This window comes from Neoarius graeffei, chromosome 16, assembly GCF_027579695.1.
Source record: "Neoarius graeffei isolate fNeoGra1 chromosome 16, fNeoGra1.pri, whole genome shotgun sequence".
Classification (NCBI taxonomy): Eukaryota; Metazoa; Chordata; class Actinopteri; order Siluriformes; family Ariidae; genus Neoarius; species Neoarius graeffei.
In genome coordinates this window covers 1,000,436-1,027,725 of record NC_083584.1, presented here as the reverse complement: position 1 = coordinate 1,027,725, position 27,290 = coordinate 1,000,436, and the positions used below count along the sequence as shown (strand labels likewise).

General features: G+C 40.7%; 2 protein-coding genes across 2 annotated transcripts; both read left to right on the top strand.

Moving 5' to 3' along the window:
* Positions 1-2,112: 2,112 nt before the first annotated feature.
* LOC132899867 (putative gustatory receptor clone PTE03) lies at positions 2,113-3,057 on the top strand. The gene has a single exon (XM_060941922.1). It carries the CDS (start codon positions 2,113-2,115, stop codon positions 3,055-3,057), a length of 945 nt encoding a protein of 314 aa, XP_060797905.1.
* A 22,974-nt stretch (positions 3,058-26,031) lies between these two features.
* LOC132899866 (olfactory receptor 10J4-like) lies at positions 26,032-26,976 on the top strand. Its single transcript, XM_060941921.1, has one exon. The coding sequence runs from the start codon at positions 26,032-26,034 to the stop codon at positions 26,974-26,976; it is 945 nt and encodes a 314-aa protein (XP_060797904.1).
* The last annotated feature ends 314 nt before the right edge of the window (positions 26,977-27,290 follow it).

Sequence of the window (27,290 nt, the reverse complement as noted above, 5' to 3'; positions counted from 1 at the left end):
AGGTCTTTCTCTCCTTCTTTGGTCTCCAGTCTTTCATACAACTCCTGGTATGCATCTTCTTTCTCCTTCGCTACCGCTCTTTTTGCCTTCTGTCTTGTCTCTCTGAATAACCGTCTGCTTTCCTCGCCTCTCTGATCGTCCCAATTCTTCTTTGCTAGCCTCTTCTCTTTTATAATTTCCTGCACTTCTTTGTTCCACCACCATGTCTCCTTGTCTTCCTTCCTCCTTCCCGATGACCACCCTAGCACCTTCCTTGTTGCCTCTCTTACGAGTGTAGCAGTAGTATCCCAATCTTCTGGCAGACTTCCATTACCACTCAATGCTCATCTCGTTTCTTCCCTAAACTCATTCTGATGTTCAACCTCTTTTAGTTTCCACCACTTAATCTTCGGCTCCACTATTTCATGCTTCCTCTTTGTCACTTTCAAGCTCATCCTGCACACGACCACTCGATGTTGTCTAGCTACACTCTCCCCTGCCATCACTTTACAGTCTCCAATCTCCTTCAGGTTACCCCTTCTGCAGAGTATGTAGGGCACCTGTGTAGATCTTCCTCCACTCTTAAACGTCACCCTGTGCTGCTCTTTCTTCTCAAAGTATGTATGGACTATTGCCAAATTCATCCTCTTTGAAAAATCAACCACCATTTGCCCTTCCACATTTCTCTCTCTTACACCATATCTGCCCATCACGTCCTCATCTCCTGTGTTTCCGTTGCCAACATGTCCATTGAAATCTCCTCCTATCAGCACATGCTCCTTCCTCTGTATACTTTCTACCACTTCATCCATCTTTTCCCAGAAAAACTCTTTCTCTTCTTTCTCACATCCAACCTGTGGGGTGTACGCATACACAACATTGATTACCACTCCTTGAATCTCCAACTTCATTCCTATCACTCTATCTGACACTCTCTTCACATCAGTCACACTGCTGACCAACTCTCCCCTCAAAACAATATCAACACCATTTGTCTTTCCATCGACTCCATAATAAAACAACTTGCATCCATCTCCAATGTTCTTGGCCTTGTTTCCCTTCCACCTCATTTTCTGCACACGCAAAATATCCAACTTCCTTCTGTCCATCATTCTCTCTCAGTCTGCTAGTCAATGTTCCCACATTCAGTGTTCCTACCTTCAAATCTAACCTCCTTCCCTTCCATCTTTCATGCTCTCTCCTAACATGCCTACCCCCTCTCTTTCTCCTTCTCCGTTTTGGCCCAACACTAGCATACTTTCCACCGGCGCCCAGTTGACCAACAGTACCAGAGGCGGCCGTTGTTAACCCAGGCCCTGACCGATCCAGTATGGTATTTCTCTTTTTAATCCGCATGTTAGATTTGGCACAGTTTTACACCAGATGCCCTTCCTGACGCAACGCTCTCCATTTATCCGGGCTTGGGACCGGCAACAAGAGTACGCTTATGCACCCCCAGTGGCTGGATTACAATTGCATTCGTCTATAATTATATAATTATATATTATATAATATAGTATAGTGTAATAAAATATATAAAAAGAATGTAATTAGATATTAGTCAAAGTCTGGAACACTCTGCCAGATAGTGTGGTTGGTAACATCACGCTGGCAAGCCTGGCATCATTCAAAACTTGGGCCCACTGATTTCTTCTGGCTGTCAAAGCTACTGTGAACCATCTGATTAATCCTTTAGTTTCAGAAACTACTTGGCTATTGTTCACTTTAGCGATATATGAATGAATGAAAAGTTGACGAGGACTGCAGTTGGCCCAATACTTCTTTTTAAAAATTGTTCCTGAAAGACATCACTAGAATTCAAAAATACAGACAAGATGTGTATACTCTGCAGTGTTTTAAGGGGAAGTGAAATGAAGACTAAGAAACAATGTTTTTCTCATTTAAACCACTGAAAATTATTGATTAGCCAGATGTATGATAGCAGAGGGCTGGAAGGAGGCAGGAATTTCCTTTAAGATGCTCTCAGCAAATCACTAAGGACTGTGAGCCTGGATAGGAAAATATAAAGGTCCATGAGCTTGACTTCATCACCACAGCTGTGGTTTATCTTTGTCTACACACTGCTCTCTGAATGACTGCTGTAAAATCACATGGATTACTTTTCAGAAATTAATGGATTATTCTACCAATTTTACATATTTATCACTGGAGGGACATGTTGAATTAGAGAATTACAGATATATTTATTTTATATTGGCACTCAGTGTCTATATGATGATTATTGGCTTTAACACTGTCATCATTTTTGTCATATTCAAAAAGAAACGTTTTCATGAGCCCATGTACATTTTCATCGCTGCTTTGCTTTGTAATTCTCTCTTTGGATCGACAGCTCTTTATCCTAAACTGCTCATTGATTTACTGTCTGAAAAACAAACTGTATCTTATAATGTGTGTTTATTTCAGGCATTTTGTTTGTACACATATGGTGCATCAGAGTTCACACTGTTATCAGCGATGGCCTATGACAGATATGTGTCCATCTGTAATCCATTATTATATGCAAATGTTGTAAAAATGTCCACTGTCAGAAAGCTCTTATTTTTATCATGGTTTTTGCCTTGTTGCGAAACTGGTGGTATTGTTATTCTAACATCCCAACTTCGACTGTGTAAATTTAAATTGAACAGAATATACTGTGATAATTTTTCAATTGTGAAATTAAGCTGTAAAGAAACATCTCTTAATAACATATATGGACTTTTTATTTTTATCATTGCTGTGTTTCCTCCACTGATCTTCATACTTTACTCTTATATCAGGATACTCACTGTGTGTTTAAAGAATTCTAAAGATTTCAGAAGAAAAGCTTTAAAGACATGTTTACCACATCTTCTCATTTTTATAAATTTTTCTGTCAACGGAAGTTTTGAAATTATAAATAACAGACTAGAATCAAAACAAATTCCCCACATTATGGCCATGATCCTGTCACTTGAATTGGCACTTATTCCTCCTCTGTTTAATCCTGTAATATATGGATTAAAACTGCAGGAAATTTTTAACGATGTTAAGAAAATATTTCAATGTCAAAAAAGAGTACAAATTTATTTTTAGATACTTCCTTTTCTCTTCTGATTGAGATTTTATTAGAATGATGTATCTATGCGGAACATCAAAGTTAAACCATGACTAATATTCTCATTTTCATGTCAATGAAACCTCTGCCAGATTTTCAGGTTAAATTCTCTCACTTATACTTGCAAAAATGCAATCTTGTAATGAAAATAGTCTTTGTGTGTCAGTAAATATTTTGTGTGTAATATTTAATGTGTCTCACAAAAGTTATTCCAGTCAGTCACTGATGTAAACTGCTCTCCTGTGTTCCCCTGACCAAACAACCAAGGAATCCCACTGACAAGAATACCAATCCCCAGACATTATGCATTTACTGTAAAAGTGTATTCTAACTCATTATTGAATCATGGATGATTTTTTTATTTTATTTTATTTTATTTTTTGAAGTTTATTGAAGTTACACTGACATCAGCTGTCTAAATATAAATTAAAGAGAATATGCTGTCACAATTACTGAATTGTTAAATTATGCTTTTGGGAAAAATCTCTGAAGAACCCATTTGGCTTTTTATGATATGTTGGCATTTCCTCTATTGTTTTTCATAATCTACTTGCATATCAGGAAACTTGCTGTCTGTTGAAAGAATTCAAATGATTTCAGAAGAAAATCTATTGAGATCTGTTTTCCACATCTGATTTTCATCAACTTTTCTTTCAATGCATGTTTTAAAATAATAAAAAGGGTACTAAAATTAAAACAAATTCCCCTCATTATTATCATGAGCCTGTCAGTTATTCCTTCGGTTATGCCTAGTCTAATTAATTCTATAATATATAGATTAAAACTACAGCACATTTTAATCATAGACATTAATAGTATCAGGAGCCTGAGCTCATGAAAAAAAAAAGAAAAAAAAGTGTTGCCAGGCAAAACAAACCTCGCCTGGTCACACTTATGATGAATATGAAGTAACTTATCACGAAAAAACTATTTTGACCTTTTTGGTGACCTTGACCTTGATTTTGACCTTTTGTGTGAATATACTTGGCCAATAAACATGGTTCTGATTCTGATTCTCATTTGCCCACCGTACTGCTTTCAGCCAATCAGAACACATCTGAATGAATATACAGTGGTGCTTGAAAGTTTGTGAACCCTTTAGAATTTTCTATATTTCTGCATGAATATGACCTAAAACATCATCAGATTTTCACACAAGTCCTAACAGTAAATCAAGAGAACCCAGTTAAACAAATGAGACAAAAATATTATACTTGATCATTTATTTACTGATGAAAATGATCCATTATTGCATATCTGTGAGTGGCAAAAGTATGTGAACCTTTGCTTTCAGTATCTGGTGTGACCCCCTTGTGCAGCAATAACTGCAACTAAACGTTTGCGGTAACTGTTGATCAGTCCTGCACACCGGCTTGGAGGAATTTTAGCCCGTTCCTCCGTACAGGACAGCTTCAACTCTGGGATGTTGGTGGGTTTCCTCACATGAACTGCTCGCTTCAGGTCCTTCCATAACATTTCGATTGGATTAAGGTCAGGACTTTGACTTGGCCATTCCAAAACATTAACTTTATTCTTCTTTAACCATTCTTTGGTAGAACGACTTGTGTGCTTAGGGTCTTTGTCTTGCTGCATGACCCACCTTCTCTTGAGATTCAGTTCATGGACAGATGTCCTGACATTTTCCTTTAGAATTCGCTGGTATAATTCAGAATTCATTGTTCCATCAATGATGGCAAGCCGTCCTGGCCCAGATGCAGCAAAACAGGCCCAAACCATGATACTACCACCACCATGTTTCACAGATGGGATAAGGCTCTTAGGCTGGAATGCAGTGTTTTCCTTTCTCCAAACATAACACTTCTCATTTAAACCAAAAAGTTCTATTTTGGTCTCATCCATCCAAAATTTTTTTTTTCCAATAGACTTCTGGCTTGTCCACATTATCTTTAGCAAACTGCAGATGAGCAGCAATGTTCTTTTTGGAGAGCAGTGGCTTTCTCCTTGCAACCCTGCCATGCACACCATTGTTGTTCAGTGTTCTCCTGATGGTGGACTCATGAACATTAACATTAGCCAATGTGAGAGAGGCCTTCAGTTGCTTAGAAGTTACCCTCGAGTCCTTTGTGACCTCGCTGACTATTACACGCCTTTCTCTTGGAGTGATCTTTGTTGGTCGACCACTCCTGGGGAGGGTAACAATGGTCTTGAATTTCCTCCATTTGTACACAATCTGTCTGACTGTTGATTGGTGGAGTCCAAACTCTTTAGAGATGGTTTTGTAACCTTTTCCAGCCTGATGAGCATCAACAACATTTTTTCTGAGGTCCTCAGAAATCTCCTTTGTTCGTGCCATGATACACTTCCACAAACATGTGTTGTGAAGATCAGACTTTGATAGATCCCTGTTCTTTAAATAAAACAGGGTGCCCACTCACACCTGACTGTCATCCCATTGATTGAAAACACCTGACTCTAATTTCACCTTCAAATTAACTACTAATCCTAGAGGTTCACATACTTTTGCCACTCACAGATATGTAATATTGGATCATTTTCCTCAGTAAATAAATGACCAAGTATAATATTTTTGTCTCATTTGTTTAACTGGGTTCTCTTTATCTACTTTTAGGACTTGTGTGAAAATCTGATGATGTTTTAGGTCATATTTATGCAGAAATATAGAAAATTCTAAAGGGTTCACAAACTTTCAAGCACCACTGTAAAGGAAGATATTGTGAAAAAAAATGACCTTTTTGGTGACCTTCACCTTGACCAGATGACCCTCAAAATGTTGGAGGACCTATTTGAGACCAATGCCCATCTATCCTGAAAATTTCATGAAGATTGGTCCAGCCATTTTCCTGTAATATCATTAACAAAACAAACAAACAAGCAAACCCCACCAAAAACAATACCTCGCCCTCTGGTGGACTCTGTCCCGGGTGAGTTAATAAATCTTTCACTTATATTTATCTCTGTCTCATTAGAAGCAGACATGAATAGCACACTTTTTTTCTATCTTGACAATAATTGCTGCATTATCTCATAAAGATAACATGCTAATATATTATGAAATGGGCAATTCCATGTAAATGTCAACCTCACCATGCAAAAATAAAGCAACATGTAATACATCAAAACCACTCCCAGAGATATCACCTAGGCCTGTATTTTACAGATGTGAATAAGTTGAACCAATTTGTAACCAAACTAATATGTCACTGTCAGTCTTTCTTTCTTATAATGTAAACCCCAAGCTAAAATCAACTTTGATGATGTACAATTCTATATTATTGCCACAAGCCACAGAAATGTATGCTAAAATCCACAAAACAGCAAAACAATAGCCATCCTAAATATTATTTAAGAACTTTGATAGTTTTAGCTGATATTTAGAGAGTTTTTCAAAGGGTTATGGTGGTTAAATTGCTGATTTTCTAAACATATGCCATGTCTATTTCAGACACGTCACATCCATAACGGAATTTCGTCACATCCATAACGCTGACTTTTCCTTCCGAAACTCTGCATGAAATACAAAATATTTTAAACAAAGATTTTTTAATATTCACCTTGGACCCCTCTATCAAATGGATATCTCCATTTCGACATTAGGTTTACAATTTCACAGAGTTTGATAAAAATGTACAGTCACCCAAGAAAAGTGATACTTTTTCTGTCACATCCATAACGCATCTTTTATTGGCATTTTCTGGCATGCCCTAGATGTACTATGGGAATTGTTCTTGTTCTATCACTTCTCCAGTATGGTACAGCCTTAAAATATGCAACACCTGTTTAAATACTGGGAGACAATTAAACATGCACTGGGTCATTTGTTGCCATTTTGAGTTCAAGTGTCACGTCCATAACGCTGGAATTGCTCAAATACCATATATTACAATTTTATATATAAACCCAATGTCTTATATATGCAACATTTATAAGATTCATAATACCAATTTTGGCATTATTTTCTATTTTTCCATATTAATGATATACAATTTAAAAAATATAAATTCCATTGAGTGTGATTTCAGTCAAGGCCTTAGCTCATGCACAGCATATTAATTTCTGCACTCATAAATGTGTCTGCATATGTTTCTTGTTCTTGCTCATGTTTTTCTTTTTTTTTAACTTAGCCTTGAGTTTTATTATCCCTTATGAGTGTCTTTAGCATGTACACATCAGTATCTAACTTTTGTTTTCATACACTGTATTGTATAAACCGAGTTTCTGTGTATTTTACCTAATGTGCATGTCTTTGAATTGTGGAGGAAACCAGAGCACCCAGAGGAAACCCACGCAGACACAGGGAGAACGTGCAAATTCCACACAGAAAGGGCCCTGTTGGCTTCAAACCCAGAACCTTCTTGCTGTGAGGTGACAGTGCTAACCACTACACCACCATGCCACTTGTTCTCCTCATTCTTTGATCATTTTACTTCTGATGAAACTGTGGTATTCTGGTGGTCATTCAGAAAGATTTATAACAATTTTGGTGACTCTGATGGGCCAGTGGTGTTCTCTGTTCATTCCCTGTCATGACCCAAATGACAGATATCATTACCTCCTATCTGATCTGACCTGATGATCCTGTCCCTGTGGTCCTGACCAAAAAAAAAAAAATGTCAGTATGGGTGATTGAGTCATCCTAATAAAGAACTTGCTTGATGACAGAATCAGTTTGATGACAGCATAAGAGACTGATTGATATAAGTTCAGTCAAAGTTTCTCAGTATCAAATGAGTTTGCACTGTTTCATGCAGTATTGTAATGTCTAAGCAGGATGTTCAAGAGTCTTCCTCACCAGTTTCATCAGAGTCATCTTTGCTTTCTTGGAGCTAGGGCAAAAGTTAAATAACTTGTGAGGAACAAAACATGAAAAAGTTATGTACCGAGCTTAATATTCCAAAGCAACCAAGTTTTTCTGCTTTGGATGAATGCGTCAAGTGCAAAGACCTTGGATCAGAGATGCACATGTTCGGGCAGTGGCATGGTTTCCTAAAACAACAAAAGGTTAAGAAAGAGCATGAGAGTGCTGCAATCTCCACTTAAAAAACTTGTGAACAGTCTCAACACTCCATTAATGCTGTGTTCACACTTATACCGGTATGAAAGTGATATAACTGTATCGATACAAAGTATACTGTACCGGTACTGTTTAGTGCATCTGTCCACACTAGCAAGAAATGTTTGCAGTTTTCTTTTACGGTAGTTGAAATGCACGTGCGCGAAATGTTTCCGTGGTTACCGAGTAACTTCCTTCCGAGAATATATGGCGGATGAAACAATGTGTGTGTGCTTTTTGTTGTCAATGTACAGTCTGTATTTCTGGTGGTCATTTATTCAGTCGAATCATATAAAATGCACGAGGCAGTTGAGAAAGAAACAAACGAATCTCCGTTCTTCACTATTTTATTCAGCGAAGACATCAATTGAGGTGTGTGACTTTGCGCTTGTGCATTATATTTGTATCAATACAGAACCGCTTCATCTGTCCACACTACAGAGAAGCGCTACAGTACCGATACTGTACCGGTACGAAACCCATACATTTGTGGGTTTCGTACCGATACAGTTATACCGCTACAGTACCGGTATAGTTGCTAGTGTGGACAGGTGTTGCGGTACGAAAGTAATTTTGTATCGGTACAAAATCCCTAGTGTGGACAGGGTATAACTCTCTCCAAGATAAGATTGACAAAATCATTTGTGGTTTTGTAGACAGTGCTGAATGAAGAACTCCGTCATTGTGAATGAACTTCCAAATCATATTTTTAAGCATTTAATGACAGCATTTGTCCAACTCATCCATTTGCAGATTGTAAACACTGGTGCAAGTTGATTTAATCTCTAATAATTCATAAAGTTTGCAAAGTGTATATGACATAAACAAAATGGCCAGGTCAGTCACAATTTATTAGAGGTTCCCAACTTGAGAATCAATCAATCAATCAATCAATCTATCTATCTATCTATCTATCTATCTATCTATCTATCTATCTATCTACTGTTTCTGATGCACACCTTCATCAGATGTTTCATAAACCCTTCTCTCAAGTGAAAAAAAAATCTCATGTAACCATTTTGAACACAATCTGCTTATGAATTATTTCTTCTTCCTCTTCTTGTAGAAACATCTACATGATAGGCCATGTAGATAGGACATAGGGCACATCAGTTGTTACCTCGGGTCATCTGGAATTTTGGGTCTTTCAAATATCACACACTCTTGCCCAGATGACCCAACTGGGCTTGACTAGACCCTGTCTTGTGCCCTAGCAGCAACCAACAGAACTGCCCTCTTTAACCAGAGCCATATTAATGCTTTCTCAGCTGTGTCAATAGTGATAGTTAGTCTTAGTTCAGCATCTGCCTTACAGAGCGACTGACCTGCAAAGCCATGACACCTAACTAGCATAGCTGAGAGAGTATGCAGGTGATGTGAGCAGAGTATTTAGTGTTTGTTAGAACTCCAGCTGAAGAGTTCTGAATTTAATGTAGCTTTTGGAAAGACTTTGCATGAAGGCCAATGCAGAGTGTATTACAATAACGTAACTGAGACATAATTAAATGCATGAATCAGAATTTGTGCATCATTATGAAAATCAAAATTGAGTGATGGATCAAATACTACTCAAAGTTTTCTGACAACAGGAGCAGGCTTTACAAGCACACAATCAATACTAATGGAAAAGTTGGATGATTCAGATTGTAGGCATTTGGGACAAACCAATCAGACTTCAGTTTTATCAGCGTATAACTTGAGAAAGTTTTCCTGCAACCAAACCTTTAAATCTGGACTCTCTGGTGATGGTGGCAGAGAAGAGGTCTATGGACAAACTACAGGGAGTGCAGAATTATTAGGCAAATGAGTATGTTGACCACATTACCCTCTCTATGCATGTTGGCCTACTCCAAGCTGCATAGGCTTGAAAGCCTCCTACCAATTAAGCATACCAGGTGATGTGCATCTCTGTAATGAAAAGGGGTGTGGTCTAATGACATCAACACCCTATATCAGGTGTGCAAAATTATTAGGCAACTTCCTTTCCTTTGGCAAAATGGGTCAGAAGAGGGATTTGACGGACTCAGAAAAGTCAAAAATAGTGACATATATTGCAAAGGGATGGAGCACTCTTAAAATTGCCCAGCTTTTGAAGTGTGACCATCGAACACAATCAAGCGCTTCATTCAAAATAGTCAACAGGGTCGCAAGAAGCGCGTTGAAAAAATAAGGCGCAAACTAGCTGCCCGTGAACTGAGGAAAGTCAAGCGTGAAGCTGCCAAGATGCCACTCGCCACCAGTTTTGCCATATTTCAGAGCTGCAACATCACTGGAGTGTCAAAAAGCACAAGGTGTGCAATACTCAGGGACACGGCCAAGGTAACAAAGGCTGAAAAACGACCACCACTGAACAAGGCACACAAGATGAAACGTCAAGACTGGGCCAAGAAGTATCACAAGACTGATTTTTCTAAGGTCTTATGGACAGATGAAATGAGAGTGAGTCTTGATGGGCCAGATGGATGGGCTCGTGGCTGGATCAGCAAAGGGCAGAGAGCTCCAGTCCGACTCAGACGCCAGCAAGGTGGAGGTGGGGTACTGGTATGGGCTGGTATCATCAAAGATGAGCTTGTGGGACCTTTTTGGGTTGAGGATGGCGTCAAGCTCAACTCCCAGTCCTATTGTCAGTTTTTGGAAGACACCTTCTTCAAGCAGTGGTACAGGAAGAAGTCAGCATCCTTCAAGAAAAACATGATTTTCATGCAGGACAATGCTCCATCACACGCATCCAAGTACTCCACAGCATGGCTGGCCAGAAAGGGTCTAAAGGAAGAAAGATTAATGACGTGGCCTCCTTGTTCACCTGATCTGAACCCCATAGAAAACCTGTGGTCCCTCATCAAATGTGAGATCTACAAGGAGGGGAAACAGTACACATCTCTGAACAGTGTCTGGGAGGCTGTGGTTGCTGCTGCACGCAATGTTGATCGCAAACAGATCAAAACACTGACCGAATCCGTGGATGGCAGGCTTTTGAGTGTCCTTGTAAAGAAAGGCGGCTATATTAGTCACTGATTTGTTTTTTTTGTTGTTTTTGAATGCCAGCAATGTATATTAGTGAATGTTGAGTTGTTATATTGGTTTCCCTGGTGAAAATAAATGAGTGAAATGGGTATATGTTTGTTTATTGTTAAGTTGCCTAATAATTATGCACAGTTATAGTCACCTGCACACACAGATATCCTCCTAAGATAGCTAAAACTAAGAAAGCCCTACTCCAACTTCCAAAAATACTCAGCTTTGATATTTATGAGTCTTTTGGGTTCATCAAGAACATAGTTGTTTTTCAGTAATAAAACTAATCCTCAAAAATACAACTTGCCTAATAATTCTGCACTCCCTGTATTGAACATCATGGACGATGCCAGTCACCCTCTGCACACCGTCATCAGCAACCAGAGGAGCCTGTTCAGTGACAGAATGCTCCTTCCCAAGTGCAGGACGAACAGACTCAAAAACTCCTTTGTCCCTCACGCCATCAGACTGTACAACTCCTCTCTGGGGGGGGGGGGTAACAGGAGGACAGAGGATGTGAAGGAGCAGTAGCCTAGCCTAACAATAAGCAATACCAGACAATGTGCAATGTAATGTGCAATATCTTTCCTGCTGCGCCCCCCTCTCCCCCCCTTTTTCCCTCTCTCTCTCTCCCCCTTCCTCTCTTCCCCATATCTTTTCTTTTATATTTGTATATGTAAATACTTAATTTATTTTAATGTACAGGTATCTAGAAGTTTTCTCTATTTCTTTTCTCTGTTTATTTGTAATGATGCTGCTGGAATCTTAATTTCCCTGAGGGAACCCTCCCAAAGGGATCAATAAAGTTTTATCTAATCTAATCTAAATCTAATCTAAATCTGAGATACAGTCCGTGATTGTGCTTGGAGCGGAGTCTGCAGGTGAGTCTGTACTAAGATACAGCTGAATATCATCCCCATAGTAGTGACATTTAAGGCCAGAACTATGAACAATATAACCAAGAAGTAGGATGGAGGTTAAAAAGAGAAGAAGCCCAAGAAATGACATTGGAGATGGCATTGGTCCGAGATGGCGGTAGCACACAGCGGCCTCTCCGGAACCAAAATGGTGCTTTATTTGTGTCTTTTTTTTTCCCACTACTTGACCCCGTACAGCACATGGACATCAGATCAACTGGTGTTCATGTCTACCATCACCAGACACTCCTTCAATTCAGATGCCATGCTGAAATACTGCCTCCTTCATGATCACTGGGGTCTGGGTGTGAACGGTGTTAGCAGCCTAGAGAGTTGTTATGGTGATCTGTGGGTCAGTTGACTCTCTGCCATCATTGAGGTCAGCTGAGTTTTGGTGTGGGTGTATATTCAGTTTTCTGGGAAGTGTGCCAAAGACTGCATTGTAGGTGGCCGATAAGTGGTGTCTCAGACCACCTCCTCTGTTCAGTGATGGCCAAGACCAAAAAAAGAAACATAATAGACAGGGAAGAAAACAGCAACAAATGCAAAAACATTGTCATTCCCTACATTCCTGTAAATTTCAGACCCAGCGACACTCTGAGGCAGAAATTGTTCTATTGCTGGGTTCCACATGGTGTCACATCCACCTCATTAGTTATTCAAAACTTTAGCTGGTGGTCTACCAAAGCTCAGTTGACAAAGCATTTTTACAGAGAAGGTGCATTGCTCACGTGAAAAATGCCTTATGCTTGTGTTGTTTTAGTTTGTTCGAATCAATCAAACCATGAAACTGATAAAAGTTTCTTCAGGCTTCCCCGTGAACTAATAAAAAAGGGTGAATGAACACCGGATTTCACAAAAAGACATTGAGAAAGATGCTTTTGAGCCTCTCACTGAAATCAAAAGGAGCCGAGTTGAAGCATGCTCGAGTTTGCAGTGATCACTTCGTGAAAGGTTTGTATATCCCTCTCAGCTATGTCATTAGTGTTTTACAAGTACTTTTCTTGCTATGTGTCATTATTTTACAATACTTTTTTAGTCACAAAATGCTAAAGTCCCCAGTTGTTTCTTTGTTTACTCCCCACTCCTCACAAAGTCCATATGCATGAAGGTCATGACAAAATTCCCTTCAGCATCTGACATGTCATCCTCACAGTTCCCCCCCCAACACACACACACACACACACACATCTCATCGTTCATTAACACACTGAACTCAGGGACCGCACATCTCACTTTACCTCGCTCATTTGCACTATTCCGCACTACCTCACCTTAACAGCTGCTAGTTTGTTCATACTGATTATTTCATGTTTACCTGCTATACCTCAAGTGCCCTTGACTGTTTGGTTATTTGAACCAGTGTGTGTATGTGTGTGTGTATGTATATATGAGTGTTTAGTCTACATCTAGTTCATAACTAAAGTGTTTATACTGTTTATATTGTCTGTTTGAGTATTTAGTCTTTGTGTAGTTCTTATCTAGTGTTTATACTGTTTATATTGTCTGAGTGTTTAGTCTATGTCTTGTTCTCATCTAGTGTTTATACTGTTTATTTAGACTGTTTATATTGTTTGTCTGAGTGTTTAGTCTATGTCTAGTTCCTATCTAGAGTGTTTATACTGTTTATATTGGTTTTTTTTAAATTATTCTATATTTTTTTAATTTATTGCATTGCCTGTTTGCACCGTGGGTCAGAGAGGACTGAAATTTCATCTTTGCTGTATGTCAAGCATGTATAGCATATTTGACAATAAAGTTGACTTGACTTGACTTGATCTTTGTGAATGATTTATCTGAGAGATAAGAGCCAACACAAATGAGAATCAAGTGAACGGTTGTTTGTCCAGGAGTACACGTAGACCGTCACTGCCTACATGAGGAAGTGCATGGATGACGTTACGGTCACCAGAACCATCTCCATTCGGGTCAATCAGAAGCCATGGCTGACAGGGGAAGTCCACAGGCTCCTGTGGGCTCGGAACGCCGCCTTCAGAGCTGGGGACGAGGTGGGCCTGAGGACAGCTAGGGCCAATCTGTCACGAGGCATCAGGGTGGCCAAGAGACAGTATTCCAGGCACATTGCTGACCATTTCAATGACAGCAGAGACACCAGGAACCTGTGGCGGGGGATTCAGACCATCACAGACTACAAGCCCTCACCGCAGACCTCTGACAACTCCACGTCTCTGCTGAATCAGTTGAACGACTTCTTCGCTTGCTTTGAGGCAGACAACAGCACCACGGCACAGAAGACCCCACCACCTCCCAGTGACCAGATGTTGACGCTGTCCCCAGAGAGTGTGAGGAGAGCTCTCAGGACAACAAATGCACGAAAAGCCCTGGGTCCTGAAAACATTCCTGGTCATGTCCTGAGAGACTGTGCTGAGGAGCTCACAGATGTCTTTACAGACATCTTCAACATCTCATTGAGCCAGGCTGTTGTCCCCATGTGCCTCAAAACCACCACCATCATCCCGGTCCCAAAGAAGCCATCTCCCTCCTGCTTCAATGACTATCGCCCTGTCACACTCACTCCCATCCTCATGAAGTGCTTCGAGTGGCTAGTCAAGTCTGCCCTCCCCCCCGCCCTGGATCCTTTCCAGTTTGCATATCAGTCCAACCATTCAACCGATGACGCCATCTCCACTGCCCTCCACTCAGCCCTCACCCACCAGCATCCAACCCTAATCTCTTCATAAGTTTGTGGATGACACGACTGTGGTGGGTCTCATCAACAATGGCGATGAGACAATCTACAGGAGTGAGGTGAGCTGCTTGGCCATGTGGTTCAAGGACAACAATCTCCGTCTGAACATGGAGAAGATGAAGGAGATTGTTGTGGACTTCAGGAGAGAGCACACCCAGCATGCTCCACTATCTATCGACGGTGCTGCAGTGGAGAGGGTGAGCAGCACCAAGTTTCTGGGTGTGCACATCTCTGAAGACCTGTCCTGGAGCAACAACACCGCATCACTGGCCAAAAAAGCCCAACAGTGTCTGTACTCCCTCCACAAACTGAGGAAAGCAAGAGTCCCGGCCCCCATCATGCACACATTCTACAGAGGCACCATCGAGAACATCCTGACCAGCTGCATCACCGTGTGGTACGGCGCCTGCACCGTGTCCTGCTGCAAGTCTCTGCAGCGCATCGTGAGAGCAGCTGAGAGGATCATTGGTGTCTCTCTCCCTTCTCTAATGGATATTTATAACTCCCGCCTCACCCGCAAAGCCATCAGGATTGCAGGTGACCCCACCCACCCATCTCACAGCCTCTTCAGCCTGCTGCCATCGGGGAGGAGACTGCGGAGTCTCCGGGCCAAAACCAGCAGGCTCAAGAACAGTTTCTTTCACCAAGTGGTCAGGAGACTCAACTCCCTCCCTGTTCTGCCCCTCCTCCCCCCTCTGTCCCCTGCCACAGATTCTGCTCGCACACACCCCTGCCCCCCCTTCAGCATCTGACATCCTCACAGTTTCCCCCCCCCAAGACACTCACACACACACACACACACACACACACACACACACACACACACACACACACACACACACACATATCTCATCATTCATTAACACACTGAACTCAGGGACCGCACATCTCACTTTACCTCGCTCATTTGCACTATTCCGCACTACCTCACCTTAACAGCTGCTTGTTTGTTTATCCTGCTTATTTCATGTTTACCTGCTATACCTCAAGTGCCCTTGACTGTTTGTTTATTTGCACCAATTTACGTGTGTGTGTGTGTGTATATATATGAGTGTTTAGTCTATGTCTAGTTCTTATCTAGTGTTTATACTGTTTATATTTAAACTGTTTATATTGTTTGTCTGAGTGTTTAGTCTATGTCTAGTTCTTATTTAGAGTGTTTATACTGTTAATATTGTTTGTTTGTTTTTTCAATTATTCTATTTTTATTTATTGCATTGCCTGTTTGCACCGTGGGTCAGAGAGGACTGAAATTTCATCTGTGCTGTATGTCGGGCATGTATAGCATATTTGACAATAAAGTTGACTTGACTTTCAAATTTCAAGATGGCGGACGGTAGTTGCGGTAGACTGGCAGGCGCTGCCGCTTCACCTTTCCTAAAACTATATGGGAAACCGCCTGATCACCAAAATGATTCTAAAAACTGGACATTACAGAAATTATCTTGCAAAAACTCAAAAATCAGTGAGTACTTGCGTTTGGTCATTTTGGTTCTGTTCCTCACGGTTACACAAATGTGGAGAAACTGGTCTGCTGCTTGTGGACGCTCATCTCCACTCGTTACAACTCCTGGGAATTACGCAGCTAGCCTCCCGTTGACTTCATGGAGTGAATACATCCTATACTCCAACGTCCTTGCAAATGGGCAAGCTCGGTGTGAGTGGAATATTAAACGGTGTAGGCAGAGCGCGACCCCGGTGCCAGCTAAGCAGAGCTACTCCATTGTGCTCTGTTTATTTTTGCTGTTATGTGGAGATATTCACCTGAATCCTGGACCCGTAGTGCCAGCGGAACCGCAGCAGGTGGACAGTCTAGGGCCTACGCTTCAACTAGCCTATGGATGTGCGATAACAACAACAGCGGCCACTTCTGTGGGTGAAGGCCATGGAGCAACGGTAACATCAATGAGCATTCCTCTCGCTGGGTTACGAGGTAGGCCTAACAACAACAACGCTTCAACAAACAGTGTGATAAATGGTGATTTTAGACAGACACTTCATCACGCCCGTGGATATGCTGAAACATCAACAATGAGCCTGGACATTCCTCTCACTGGGTTACGAGGTAACAACATCAATGCTACAAACACTGTGGATAACGCTGATCTCATACAGACTTCGGAACTTTCTTCATGTATACGTAACACTCTGCAAACAACCGTCGTGGCTTTAAAGCAAAAACAAAACAAACTGTTTCAGACTGTAAACCACACCGCTGTGATATGGAATAAGAAAACAAAACCTAAGGGCATCTTCGGCGGACATTTAAACATACGCAGCATCATCCCAAAAACTGAACAACTTGAGCATTTGCTGACGGACTCAAACTTGGACTATCTTTGTCTCTCTGAAACATGGCTAACTCCAGCAACTCCTGTAGCTGTATTTAATGTTCCAGGCTATAAGACATTTAGAAAAGATAGGAATAAGGGGAAGGGTGGTGGGGTTCTGATTTATGTAAGGGAGAAAATACAATGCAAGCAAATAGACATTCATGTTGAAAATCTTGAGTGTGTAGGGGTTAGTGTCTCACTGTCACCTGAAATGTCTTTCGTTATACTTGCAGTTTATCGACCACCAAATGCTTCAAATGATTTCTTTGACAGCATTTTCTCTGTTCTTAAACAACTTGAAGGGAAAGAAATCCTGCTAATGGGTGACTTTAACCTAAACTGGCTTGATAATGCATGCAGGAAGAAGATAAAGAGCATTGCCAGTGCCTTTCAGCTGACACAAATGATTAGTAAACCCACAAGAATTATGAAATCATCACAAACATTATTAGACTTAGTTTTTACCAATAAACCAGATAGGATTATTAAAACTTATAACTTAGTCACTGGTCTGTCAGATCACAACCTCACACTGACTGCCAGGAAGTTAACCAAGTCAAGGTACAGGAATCTCAACTCTATAAGTCACAACACTATATCCTTCATTCCAAATAAAAATCTAAAATTAGTTGAGCATGATCTAAAGCAGGTACAATGGAATGAAATTATTGGAAGTAAATCATGTGAACATTCATGCAATGACTTGGTAACAGCCTATAAAGATATATTACTAAAACACACTAAAACACTGACACAGAAACCAAAATCAAAACAAAATTTCCCTTGGTTTAACAATGACCTCTGGGACCTAATGAAGAAAAGAGATGCCGCCTTAAAAACGTTTTTAAAATCAAGGTTGGTTACCGATAATTTAATTTTTAAAAGTTTAAGAAATAAAGTTGTAACACAGCTCAGAAAGGCAAAAGCAAACTTTTTCCTTGACATCATAAGAGATGCAAAAGGAAATAGCAAAAAACTATGGAAACACATTGACAAACTTCTTGGAAAGGAAAATCGCAAGTGTGGTAAATTAGAACTCAAAATAAACAGTAGTATTGTAGATGATAGCTTGGTTGTTGCAACTCATTTTAACGATTATTTTATAAACTCTGTGCAACAGCTAGGTCAGATATTTGGAAAAATAAGCACCTCACAAATACCCATTAGCGCTACATCCTCATTAACCTCATTAACCTTGGCACCCACAAATGACTCAACGGTTGCAAAGATTTTATCTACGCTTACAAATAGTAAAGCAAAATATATCTATGGAATGGACACTGCCTTGATAAAAAAAAAAACATAAAGAATGCATAATTACCCCTTTGACTAAATTGGTAAACCAATTTATTGATGAATGCATCTTCCCTAGTGTATTTAAAAATGCCATAGTGACACCTGTGTTTAAAGCAGGTAATGCACAAGAAGTATGCAACTATCGACCTATTAGTATTCTCCCAGCCCTTTCAAAAATATTTGAAAGGGTAGTTGTTGAACAATTAACAGACCATCTTTATAATAGCCTTTTACATCCAATGCAATTTGGCTTCAGGAAAAAGCAAAAAGCACTCCACAGAAACTGCCTGTTTATTTCATTGAGAAAATAAAAAATTATCTTGATCAAGGAGGGGTGGTGGGAGCAGTCTTCCTTGATCTTCGCAAGGCTTTCGATACAGTTAACCACGAGAAACTAATAAATAAACTAGTTAATTACGATCTGTCTGTTGACACACAAAAATGGATTAAATCTTATCTTAGTGATCGTTACCAGTGTGTGCAGGTTCACTTTCCTCATCCAAGGCATGTGAAATGGGGGTGCCACAGGGGTCTATTTTGGGGCCATTGCTGTTTAGTATTTACATTAATGACCTCCCACTTGTATGTGACCGAGTTAATATTGTAATGTATGCAGATGATACTGTATTGTATGTGCACGGTAATAATGCATCTGAGGTTGCAACTATACTTTCAAATGAAAGTAGAATGGCTGCATAGTTCCTATCTTGTCTTAAACACTGATAAAACGGTATCCATGTTCTTTACAAACAAAACCAAAATCAGAAACTATCCTGAAATCACAATCAACAGGCAAGCCATAAAGAATGTAACTGAGTTTAAATACCTAGGCATCACTCTTGACCCAACTCTTAGTTTTAAATCTCATGTAAAAAAACTCAGTAACACACCGAAGTTCAGTCTATCAAATTTCAGATACATACGCAACTCTCTTACTGCTGATGCATCCAGTTTATACTTAAATGCAATGATTATGTCTCATTTTATGTCTCATTTTCTATACTGCATCACAAGTTGGTCACAAGCCTGCAAAACGGTATTAAGACCCCTCAGCTCAATTTACAAAAGTGCCATAAAGATCCATGCCAGGAGAAAACATTCTTACCACCACTGTCTTGTGCTTCGTAAATATAACATATTGAGCCTTGAAAATCTAATTAGGCATGCAAATCTCTGCCTGCTTTTTAAAATTATACATGATGATGCACCACCACCTTTGAAACAATTTATTTCTTTATGCTCAGAGGTATCAACACGTACCACTAGATCAGTGTCGAGGGGGGAAATGTAGTGTCCCACTATGAAAGACTGCATTTGGTAAATCATCTTTTTCTTCTGTAGCCACAAATCAGTGGAATAACCTCCCAACAGAATTAATATCCTGTACAAATTTTAAGTCTTTTTCACATTTGACAAAGAAATGGATATTATCAACTCAATTATGCACACATGGATAGAAAAGGATAGTTAGGGCATTTTATTGAATGGTGTGTGGGGGGGTGGGGGTATTGGGTGGGGGGGTTTGCAGATCTTGCACTTTTTAGTGTGCGTGTGGATGTGTGTAACTTATGGTGTGTGTGTTTGTGAGTGCGTGTGTGTGCGATTGTGAAAAATGATGCTGCTATGTATGCTTTATGAGGCTATCCACTTCTATTCTACTGGTCTAAATCACTACAAATTGCTCTAATGACAGATTTGATGGGCGGCACGGTGGTGTAGTGGTTAGCGCTGTCGCCTCACAGCAAGAAGGTCCTGGGTTCGAGCCCTGAGGCCAGTGAGGGCCTTTCTGTGTGGAGTTTGCATGTTCTCCCCGTGTCCGCGTGGGTTTCCTCCGGGTGCTCCGGTTTCCCCCACAGTCCAAAGACATGCAGGTTAGGTTAACTGGTGACTCTAAATTGAGCGTAGGTGTGAATGTGAGTGTGAATGGTTGTCTGTGTCTATGTGTCAGCCCTGTGATGACCTGGCGACTTGTCCAGGGTGAACCCCGCCTTTCGCCCGTAGTCAGCTGGGATAGGCTCCAGCTTGCCTGCGACCCTGTAGAAGGATAAAGCGGCTAGAGATAATGAGATGAGATGAGATGAGACAGATTTGATGACATTTGATGTACATTTTATTTATCTTTTTATTACATCCACCTGCCAAGGGACTACAGGCGGAAATTAGCATGTACTGCTATAACCTGGTACAGACATCTGTCCTTACCACAAGGATAATGTTTAATTTGTACACTGTCCCTTTTAAAAATAAAATAAACTCTAAACTCTAAACTTGACTTGACTTGACTCGAGTATGGGGTTCGGAGCTCTTTGCTAAGGGCTGTCCAGTCCCTGTATGAACGGAGCAGGAGTCTGGTTCGCATTGCCAGCAGTAAGTCAGACCTGTTCCCAGTGCATGTTGGACTCCGGCAGGGCTGCCCTTTGTCACCGGTTCTGTTCATAATTTTTATGGACAGAATTTCTAGGTGCAGCCAGGGGCCGGAAGGAATCCTGTTTGGGAACCACAGGATTTCATCTCTGCTTTTTGCGGATGATGTTGTCCTGTTGGCTTCTTCAAGCCAGGACCTTCAGCATGCACTGGGGCAGTTTGCAGGTGAAGCTCTTGATTCACCGGTTGATCTACATTCTGACTCTCACCTATGGTCATGAGCTTTGGGTAATGACTGAAAGAACAAGATCACGGACACAAGCGGCCGAAATGAGTTTCCTTCACATGGTGGCTGGGCGCTCCCTTAGAGATAGGGTGAGAAGCACAATCACTAGGGAGGAGCTCGGAGTAGAGCCGCTGCTCCTCCACATTGAGAGGAATCAGCTGAGGTGGCTCGGGCATCTCTTTCGGATGCCTCCTGGATGCCTCCCTCGGGAGGTGTTCCAGGCATGTCCCCCTGGGAGGAGGCCCCGGGGAAGACCCAGGACATGCTGGAAGGACTATATCTCTTTCGGCTGGCCTGGGAACACCTTGGTATTCTTCCCGAGGAGCTGGCCGAGGTGTCTGGGGAGAGGGAAGTTTTGGCTTCCATGCTCAGACTGCTGCTTCCCCGACCCAGCTCCGGATAAGCGGAAGAAGATGAGATGAGATGAGATGAGAAACTAAATCTTTGATGTGAATACTCTTTTCAGAATTTGGCAAAAATTCTGCAAATTTTTGGAAAAATGGCGGCTTGATCTGGGACATGATAAATGGATGACTACATCACATTCCCTTAAAAAGGTTGTAGTCCACTGAAAAGTCTACAGTTATCACTAATTGTATTTTAAGTTGTAACTTTATACACCTAACGATTGATGCACTCACAACCGTAATAAAACATCATGCAAAATATTTTATCACCATTGTAGCTCCATTTTCCACATACCTAAAACCAATACAATCATGTGTTCTGATCTAAACGGAAAGCCTCAAGGTCAAGGTCACTACCTCACCAAAAGTAGTAATTGTGTTCACAGATAATGTTCCCTGGAAATATTCCTGAGCCCATTTTGTGATTTCCAATACAGAAGCATGCCTGTATGTGATGCAGTGCAGTCTAAGGGCCCGAAGATCATGGGCACCAGGTATGGTTTTCCGATATTGACCCTTATGCACAGAGATTCTTCCAGATTCTCTGAATCTTTTGATGATATTATGCACTGTAGATGATGATATGTTCAAACTCTTTGCAATTTTACACTGTCGAACTCCTTTCTGATATTGCTCCACTATTTGTCGGCGTAGAATTAGGGGAATTGGTGATCCTCTTCCCATCTTTACTTCTGAGAGCCGCTGCCACTCCAAGATGCTCTTTTTATACCCAGTTATGTTAATGACCTATTGCCAATTGACCTAATGAGTTGCAATTTGGTCCTCCTGCTGTTCCTTTTTTGTACCTTTAACTTTTCCAGCCTCTAATGGCCCTTTTCCACTACCCTTTTTCAGCTCACTTCAGCTCGCTTCAGCTCACTTCAGCCCGACACGGCTCACGTTTCGACTACCTCAGAACAGCATGACTCAGCTCGTTTCAGCCCTGTTTAGCACCCAAAACTTGCACGGTTTTGGAGTAGGGCTGAAGCGAGCCAAACCGAGCTGAGTGAGGCTGGGGGCGTGAGCAGACACTCCCCTGTGCACTGATTGGTGAGGAGGAGTGTCCTCACATGCCCACACACGCCCCGCGAGCACGCTGGGATCTGTAAACACCGCAAACCCGGAAGAAGAAGAATTACGAATTACGAGAATTTCTGAAGCCTTATGTGCCTCGCCTCATCTATACACTCTTGCCAGTATCTGTTGGTGTTGTCGGTGACAACAAGCCACAGCACCAAGACCAGCAACACTAACGACTCCATGTCCTCCATGTTTATTGTTTACTATCCGGGTCGTGAGACTACCGCTTAAAAGATCACTGATGTCACTGTTTGCACCGCTTAACGACATCACGTGACGTCCACCCACTTTCGCTAACTCCACCCAATGTGTCCACCCACTTCCAGCCAGCACGGTTCAGCGCGGTTGTAGTTGAAATGCAACTCCAACAGCCCCGCTCAGCTCGACTCAGCACGGCAGGGCTCAGCCCGACTCAGCCGCGTTTGTAGTGGAAAAGCGGCATTATTGCCCCTGGCCCAACTTTTTTGAGATATGTTGCTGTCATGAAATTTCAAATGAGCCAATATTTGGCATGAAATTTCAAAATGTCTCACTTTCGACATTTGATATGTTGTCTATGTTCTATTGTGAATACAATATCAGTTTTTGAGATTTGTAAATTATTGCATTCCATTTTTATTTACAATTTGTACTTTGTCCCAACTTTTTTGGAATCGGGGTTGTACATGTCTTGCACCACTCTAATATATTTCTCATTCACTCCACACTTTCTCATACAATACCATAACTCATTTCTCGGCACTCTATTGTATGCCTTCTCCAGGTCTACAAACACACAATGTAGCTTTCTCTGGCCTTCCCTGTACTTCTCCATTAACATTCTTAAAGCAAAAATTGCATCCGACGTGCTCTTCCTTGGCATAAACCCGTACTGCTGTTCACAGATTGCTACCTCTCTTCTCAATCTCGACTCCAATACCCTTTCCCATAATTTTATAGTGTGGCTAATCAATTTTATCCCTCTGTAATTACTGCAGCTCTGTACATCTCCCTTATTCTTGTATATTGGGACACTCTTCCTCCATTCATCTGGCATTTTATCATTCTCTAAGATCTTATTAAACAAGCTCGTTAGGCACTCCACAGCTGTCTCACCCAAACATCTCCAAGCCTCAACTGGGATACCATCTGGTCCGACTGCTTTCCCAGTCTTCATTTTTTTCATGGCTGCCCTCACCTCATCCTGACTAACCAACTCTACTTCCTGATTTGCTGTCTCCAACGAATCTGACCTTTTCTCTCTTGGATTCTCCTCATTTAATAAATCCTCAAAGTACTCTTTCCACCTTCTTAATACACTCTCTTTGTTTGTCAGCACATTTCCATTTGCATCTTTCATCACTCTTACCTGCTGTACATCCCTCACTTCCCTGTTTCTCTGCATAGCTAGTCTGTACAGGTCTTTCTCTCCTTCTTTGGTCTCCAGTCTTTCGTACAACTCCTGGTATGCATCTTCTTTCTCCTTCGCTACCGCTCTTTTTGCCTTCTGTCTTGTCTCTCTGAATAACCGTCTGCTTTCCTCGTCTCTCTGATCATCCCAATTCTTCTTTGCTAGCCTCTTCTCTTTTATAATTTCCTGCACTTCTTTGTTCCACCACCATGTCTCCTTGTCTTCCTTCCTCCTTCCCGATGACCACCCTAGCACCTTCCTTGTTGCCTCTCTTACGAGTGTAGCAGTAGTATCCTAATCTTCTGGCAGACTTCCATTACTGCTCAATGCTCATCTCGTTTCTTCCCTAAACTCATTCTGATGTTCAACCTCTTTTAGTTTCCAACCACTTAATCTTCGGCTCCACTATTTCATGCTTCCTCTTTTTCACTTTCAAGCTCATCATACACACAACCACTTGATGTTCTCTAGCTACACTCTCCCCTGCCATCACTTTACAGTCTCCAATCTCCTTCAGGTTACCCCTTCTGCAGAGTATGTAGGGCACCTGTGTAGATCTTCCTCCACTCTTAAACATCATCCTGTGCTGCTCTTTCTTCTCAAAGTATGTATTGACTATTACCAAATTCATCCTCTTTGAAAAATCAACCACCATTTGCCCTTCCACATTTCTCTCTCATATACCATATCTGCCCATCACATCCTCATCTCCTCTGTTTCCCTTGCCAACATGTCCATTGAAATCTCCTCCTATCAGCACATGCTCCTTCCTCTGTATACTTTCTACCACTTCATCCATCTTTTCCCAGAAAAACTCTTTCTCTTCTTTCTCACATCCAACCTGTGGGGCGTATGCACACACACAACATTGATTACCACTCCTTGAATCTCCAACTTCATTCCTATCACTCTATCTGACACCCTCTTCACATCAATCACACTGCTGACCAACTCTCCCCTCAAAACAATATCAACACCATTTGTCTTTCCATCGACTCCATAATAAAACAACTTGCATCCATCTCCAATGTTCTTGGCCTTGTTTCCCTTCCACCTCATTTTCTGCACACGCAAAATATCCAACTTCCTTCTGTCCATCATTCTCTCTCACTCTGCTAGTCAATGTTCCCACATTCAGTGTTCCTACCTTCAAATCTAACCTCCTTCCCTTCCATCTTTCATGCTCTCTCCTAACATGCCTACCCCCTCTCTTTCTCCTTCTCCGTTTTGGCCCAACACTAGCATACTTTCCACCGGCGCCCAGTTGACCAACAGTACCAGAGGCGGCCGTTGTTAACCCAGGCCCTGACCGATCCAGTATGGTATTTCTCTTTTTAATCCGCATGTTAGATTTGGCACAGTTTTACACCAGATGCCCTTCCTGACGCAACGCTCTCCATTTATCCGGGCTTGGGACCGGCAACAAGAGTACGCTTATGCACCCCCAGTGGCTGGATTACAATTGCATTCGTCTATAATTATATAATTATATATTATATAATATAGTATAGTGTAATAAAATATATAAAAAGAATGTAATTAGATATTAGTCAAAGTCTGGAACACTCTGCCAGATAGTGTGGTTGGTAACATCACGCTGGCAAGCCTGGCATCATTCAAAACTTGGGCCCACTGATTTCTTCTGGCTGTCAAAGCTACTGTGAACCATCTGATTAATCCTTTAGTTTCAGAAACTACTTGGCTATTGTTCACTTTAGCGATATATGAATGAATGAAAAGTTGACGAGGACTGCAGTTGGCCCAATACTTCTTTTTAAAAATTGTTCCTGAAAGACATCACTAGAATTCAAAAATACAGACAAGATGTGTATACTCTGCAGTGTTTTAAGGGGAAGTGAAATGAAGACTAAGAAACAATGTTTTTCTCATTTAAACCACTGAAAATTATTGATTAGCCAGATGTATGATAGCAGAGGGCTGGAAGGAGGCAGGAATTTCCTTTAAGATGCTCTCAGCAAATCACTAAGGACTGTGAGCCTGGATAGGAAAATATAAAGGTCCATGAGCTTGACTTCATCACCACAGCTGTGGTTTATCTTTGTCTACACACTGCTCTCTGAATGACTGCTGTAAAATCACATGGATTACTTTTCAGAAATTAATGGATTATTCTACCAATTTTACATATTTATCACTGGAGGGACATGTTGAATTAGAGAATTACAGATATATTTATTTTATATTGGCACTCAGTGTCTATATGATGATTATTGGCTTTAACACTGTCATCATTTTTGTCATATTCAAAAAGAAACGTTTTCATGAGCCCATGTACATCTTCATCGCTGCTTTGCTTTGTAATTCTCTCTTTGGATCGACAGCTCTTTATCCTAAACTGCTCATTGATTTACTGTCTGAAAAACAAACTGTATCTTATAATGTGTGTTTATTTCAGGCATTTTGTTTGTACACATATGGTGCATCAGAGTTCACACTGTTATCAGCGATGGCCTATGACAGATATGTGTCCATCTGTAATCCATTATTATATGCAAATGTTGTAAAAATGTCCACTGTCAGAAAGCTCTTATTTTTATCATGGTTTTTGCCTTGTTGCGAAACTGGTGGTGGTGTTATTCTAACATCCCAACTTCGACTGTGTAAATTTAAATTGAACAGAATATACTGTGATAATTTTTCAATTGTGAAATTAAGCTGTAAAGAAACATCTCTTAATAACATATATGGACTTTTTATTTTTATCATTGCTGTGTTTCCTCCACTGATCTTCATACTTTACTCTTATATCAGGATACTCACTGTGTGTTTAAAGAATTCTAAAGATTTCAGAAGAAAAGCTTTAAAGACATGTTTACCACATCTTCTCATTTTTATAAATTTTTCTGTCAACGGAAGTTTTGAAATTATAAATAACAGACTAGAATCAAAACAAATTCCCCACATTATGACCATGATCCTGTCACTTGAATTGGCACTTATTCCTCCTCTGTTTAATCCTGTAATATATGGATTAAAACTGCAGGAAATTTTTAACGATGTTAAGAAAATATTTCAATGTCAAAAAAGAGTACAAATTTATTTTTAGATACTTCCTTTTCTCTTCTGATTGAGATTTTATTAGAATGATGTATCTATGCGGAACATCAAAGTTAAACCATGACTAATATTCTCATTTTCATGTCAATGAAACCTCTGCCAGATTTTCAGGTTAAATTCTCTCACTTATACTTGCAAAAATGCAATCTTGTAATGAAAATAGTCTTTGTGTGTCAGTAAATATTTTGTGTGTAATATTTAATGTGTCTCACAAAAGTTATTCCAGTCAGTCACTGATGTAAACTGCTCTCCTGTGTTCCCCTGACCAAACAACCAAGGAATCCCACTGACAAGAATACCAAT